The 5,582-nt window shown below is 36.2% G+C and overlaps 1 protein-coding gene across 1 annotated transcript; it reads right to left on the bottom strand.

The window, feature by feature from the left end:
• Window positions 1-486: 486 nt before the first annotated feature.
• On the bottom strand, window positions 487-1,044 carry LOC115981001. The gene has a single exon (XM_031103191.1). The coding sequence runs from the start codon at window positions 1,042-1,044 to the stop codon at window positions 487-489; it is 558 nt and encodes a 185-aa protein (XP_030959051.1).
• Window positions 1,045-5,582: the final 4,538 nt, after the last annotated feature.

Below are 5,582 nucleotides of genomic sequence, written 5' to 3'. Positions count from 1 at the left end.
TATCTTGAGGGTGACTACTAGAGCATCATCATGTGGCTGTATGGTTCCAATCTTGTCTTCCTCATAAAAACTCATCGCTAGTCGGTTCTCCACTCTAGCCCTCTTCGGCTCAGGTTTTGAGTCCTTGGCAGGTAGACGGGCTATAGACATCACCCTGGAGGGGTAAGAGTTGGTTCTTCCTAGGGCCGCAAAGATGACATTAATTGTGCTCAAAGGGGGCCTTGAAGAAGCGTTCTCCTGAGCCCCCGACCTTGCTTGGTCTCCCTGCCCATTGGGGCGATACAAAAACTGTTTCAACCTTCCATCTTTGACCAGCTGCTCCAAATGGTTCCATAGAGTTCTACAGTCCTCGGTGATATGTCCTCATTCCTAGTGGTACTTGTAATGAAGGCTTTAGTTGCATCTCATGGGGTTTCCTCCCATCTTGTTTAGTCATTTGAAGTATGGCTCATTCTTGATCTTCTCCAAGACTTGATGTACTGGTTCTCAGAACACCGTATTAATCATCTGAGGAGCCATAGGTCTAGATTGCCCAACAAAATCCCTTCGGGGTCTGTTATTGTTGGAGTGGTCTGACCTAAAATCCCTCCTCTCCTGAGGGATAACCTTACTCTTCCCTTTGCCTTGTTGTTGGTCCTCCTTGACCCGCTTATACTTATCTATCCAATCCATGAGCTGGCGAACACTGGTAGCAGGCTTCTCGGTCAAAGACTTTCTCAAGCCATGCTCGGCAGGCAAGCCGACCTTGAAAGTCTTAATAGTTACGTCGTCAAAGTCCCCATCTATCTCATTAAACATTTCCCAGTATCTAGCTGAATACGTTTTCAGGGTCTCCCCTTCTCTCATGGACAAAGACAACAAGAAATATAAAGGCCGAGGAACCCTACTACACGTAATAAAGTAAGATCCAAACGCCTGAGTGAGTTCCTTAAAGGAATCAATAGAGCTTGCTCTTAAGCCATCAAACCACCTCATGGCCACGAGTCCTAAACTAGAGGGAAACACCTTGCACATCAAGGCCTCATTCTTAGGGTGCATAGTCATTCTCTGGTTAAAGTGGCTCACATGCTCCACAAGGTTTGTTCGATCGTTGTACATGGCAAATGTGGGCTGAGTGAACCGCCGAGGGAGCCTTCCTCCCTCGATTCTGCGTGTGAAGGGTGACTTGGAAATTTGGTTGAGTACTCTACTCATCGCATCATTTCCCGAGCCTTTGGAGGATGGATTTCTGTTTCTATGCTCATGATGGACATCCTCATCATACGAGAAGGACTTACTAGGAGGAGTCCTTGATTTGCATCTGTAACTACGATCCTCTTCATCATCAATAAAGGAGTCAGAATTGGAGGGAGTTCGCTTTTGCTATTTATGGCGCAACTTTCTCTTCAAACGATCAATTTCCAATTGCAAGGCCCTGGTATCCTCCTCGTGAGAGAGGTGGCTCCCATTTCAAGATTGGCTCTTGCTAGTGTGGGTGGTATGCACACTAACCTCCCGGTCTCTTCTTCGCTCAAGGTTGACAAAATGGTCTTCACGCTAGGACCCCATAGATTCTACCTGGTGTGGACCTGAACCTACCATAGTTGAACGTTAGACTCACTATAACACCAGAAATTTCTCACAAACGGCGTCAATTGTAAGGATCGGATTAGAGTCCCTAGCCCAAAGGGTGGATGGACTTAGGCCCAAAAAGCCCAATACAATGAATTTGTAGAGAGTGGGTTGGAAAAACTAGGTTTTAATGAATCAGACAACAAGTAAAATAGGTTTGATAACAAGAAAATGAAAATAAACAAGTTCAAACTAAAGAAAATCATCCTCGACTCAGTCCAAGGAGATCAGTTCTTATATCTTGATGCTTAAATGTGATTACAAGTGCAGTTTTTGATTGCTACAATGTTTTTCTTTTAATTTTCCGACCCCCTCCTCATTAGGGGTCTCATACATTATATACCTCCCTTTGAATGATCCTAGGCCTCCACTTGTTAGTCGTCTAAGTCACTAATTGAGTGCTTGTCCCATCGAACACCCTCACAGGTCTTCTGTGAGTTGAAGTGGCTAAGGCAACACTATTTAGGGGTCTTCTTCACATAAATGCGGTCAGAGAGTTAACTGCAGAACATTCAATGCGGTAGCAGCAGCTTTTTCTTAGATATTTCTCAGCTACCATCTTGTCTTGTACATTCACAGTCCATATCCTTATTAATAGAACTTCCTGAAATATCACTCTGGATAATAGAACTCTCCTTCTGATCCCTTCTTTGTTTAGCTGAGGAGATACTCCTCCTCGACCTACATTTCCCAGCCTTTACAGTCATAGCTTGCTTATGAAGTTCAAAGTCTTACTCCCTCCTCATTGTTGATCTGTTCTTGGACCACTGTGCCTTCTCGAACAAGGGCCAAGGCCCAATTTATACTTGGGCCTGCGTCCCCATAATTATAATTAAAATTTGTATATTAATGGAAAAAAATTAAGATAAAGAAAGTATTGACATTTAAAAAATAGAAAATCCTCTAAACATGCACGAAAGGGCTATTATGTACATTGTAGCTCATTTATTTTATTGGACAAAAGCATTAGTTTGAGGAGCATTCAAATTGGGTTATGTTTTTAAAACTAATTTTCTAATGATATAAACAATTGACAATCACGTTAGAACAAACTAGCCTTTTTGCACATGCTTAGACTTTTCTTTTCTCTAAAGGACTATTTTTCATTCATCATAATTTAGGACTGATGCATTTTTCAATCATGAAAATATCTAGAGATGTGATTAGATTTTTGTATTTCCAAATGTATTTATATACATGTCATTACACTTCTGGGGATTTTTGTGATTGGAAAATACATCAACCTTGAATTATGATAAATGAAAAGTTTTCTCCTTTGAAAAAAAATAGAAGAACTTCTGAGCATGTGCAACACGTATGCAAAGACACTAGAAGTGTGAAGAAAAAATTATTTTACCTACAAACCCATAATACTCATCACACCTCTAAGTATTTTGTGATCGGAAAACGTAGTAATTTCAAATTATAATGAATGCAAATTATTAACTTTTTTTTCAAAAAAATAGAAGAGTATCTGAGTACGCGAGTGTACGCATGCTCAAAGGCTAGTATTTTTTTTTATAACCGTTTATTATTATTTTTAAACCTCCATATCAGCATTTAAATTGAAAAAAGAAAAAGCAATCTAAATCAGAAAAATATAACAAGAAAACACAAAATTTAAAAACATCAAGATTTTATTTTATTTTCTTACATTTCTTAGCAACCAAACATACAAAAACACAAACGTATACTGAAATTGTTGTTTGAAAATATTTGTGGAAATACGTGTGGGTGAAAAAGTGCGTTGAAATGCAAATGCTGTTTAAAAACTGAAAATGGTTGTTTAAAACCCAAACTCAACTCTCTGCGTAAGTTCGAAAACAATGTTACTGAAACTGGAATGTTCCATTTGATTCAGTAGGATCAGACCCAGTCAACTCACCAAAACACAATTCTAGAGAATGACAACAATCTATCTAATCTAGATTCTTGAAAATACTGTGAAAACAAAACCCACATAAATTTTTTTTTTTTTTTTTTTTTTTTCTAAAGAGCTGAACTTTGAACAAAATAACAAATACCCATGAATCATTTACTTGAATAGAGTCAAGATTAAGAAGCAATTCCATAGCTTTTTGAGAAAGAGCATCAAAATCGAAGTGGATCTCACTAGAAATAAACGACTTGAGACAGTTGAAAGTGGACTTGATAAGAGCGAGGCCTTTGAGGTTTCTAAGGGTTCTTGATTTACGAACAAGGAACATGCAGAAATGGTTTGGATTATACACTTTAACAAATGGTCTATAGTATTAATTTGAAACACTCTTTGGTCTAATTCCAAAGATGGCATCATCTATCACTCTTAGAAGGACGCCGCCCCAATCCTTTTGTCCAAGCTTCTCAACCCGATTCGCTCCCTCAAATCGGAAGGAAGACAACAATGCTTTGCACTTTGAGTCACGATGAGGGAGGTTGATTTTTCTGGGTTCATGGTTCACCAGATCTGGGTTTATGTTTCTTTTTTATTTTTATTTCTTTTTTTTATCCTATAAAGAAATCATATTTTTATTTCTTTAACATTCAAATTTTAGTTTTTTATTCAATGCTGATGTGCCATTTTAAATACAAATTAAAATTTTTTTAATGTTATTTTACTAGCCATGTAAGCATCAAGTTTTCCAACTATACAAACCGTTTGTCATGTAAGATATTCTGTTAATGGGTTAACGATAGAGACTAAATTGACTGCAAGTTAAAAATAATAAGGACTAAATTGACTGTTATTAAAATGTAAGAACTAAATTAATTATGATCTTAAAATGTAAGGACTAGAATAATATTTTTGTCTAAAATTAATTAAGAAATTAACATGTGTTTCGTGTAGTACATATGACTCATTTGGTTAATTGGTCATTGGAGACAAACATTGTCCATTCCATACACCATATGTATTGCAAACCAAACCATGAAAGTTGGGTAGCTGACCATATTTGACTTCAAATGAGACAAAATTTATAACTAAAAAATATGTCTCATCTACACACAACACATTTTATATATAATGCTTAAGATCAATCTAGATAATCAATAAACACTAATGTGAATATTAAGTGGTATTTTAATACTATATAAAACCTATTAAAATATAAAATATTTACTATATTGTGTTTATTTATTAGGATTTTTATATTTAAAAAAAAAGTTGTGTTGTAACTTTTTTCAATAGCAAAATGTCACTTATAGTTGTTATGTAATAATTTTTGGGATGATTGCAGTAAACCTATTTGTGGTTTGGCTTAAAATTACTTTGCATACCTGTGGTTTAAAAATGTCACTTTACCCATTGGAGGTAAAGTTTTGTTTATCTTCGTAACCCATCTTTGTTAAAAATAGGGGTAAATGTGTATTTTTGCACACTTTTTATGTCTCTCTCTTCCGAATAAAAAAAAATACAAAAACAAGACAAAACAAGATCAAAATGGGAGGGTTTTGTAAAAAATTAAGAACCGTCATAATCTCCTCTCCTCCACATCTCATTCATCAAAGCTCCAACCAAAAGAACTTCTTTCTTTATGTTGGAGATGAATCTTTCTACAAGCACTATGTGTCCACTGCCAAGCCTTCCACTCCAAATTAAAAAACAAACAAATAAATGCAAACAAAACTCACCAAAACAAAGTAGAGATAAAGTCATGTTTTAGTCAAAAGTTGCTAATGAAAATAAGATACACTATAGTAAGCTAGATCGAATTAACAAGTCAATTCCTACATAATAAACAATCAAAACTTAGCACTTGATGCTATTTTTGCATCTAAGCTGTATGCCTCATAACAAATGATTATATTTCATCATCCACCATCGATTTCAAAGACTAAAAGTACAACCCTCATTATAGAAACCATATTTGAATGCAAAAATTAACAGAGAAGCACATTGCAAAAGGTAAAAGCAATGATCAGAAACAAAGTCTTCCATTAATCCCACAACCCATAAACACCACCAAAATCATATCAACCACCACTAGCAC

This window comes from Quercus lobata, chromosome 3 (genome assembly GCF_001633185.2).
Source record: "Quercus lobata isolate SW786 chromosome 3, ValleyOak3.0 Primary Assembly, whole genome shotgun sequence".
Lineage (NCBI taxonomy): Eukaryota > Viridiplantae > Streptophyta > Magnoliopsida > Fagales > Fagaceae > Quercus > Quercus lobata.
This window is presented reverse-complemented; position numbering and strand designations above follow the sequence as displayed.

Bases quoted from the DNA above. Each gene is read 5' to 3' on its own strand.
- LOC115981001 (XM_031103191.1), bottom strand. From the start codon at position 1,044: ATGACTATGCACCCTAAGAATGAGGCCTTGATGTGCAAGGTGTTTCCC.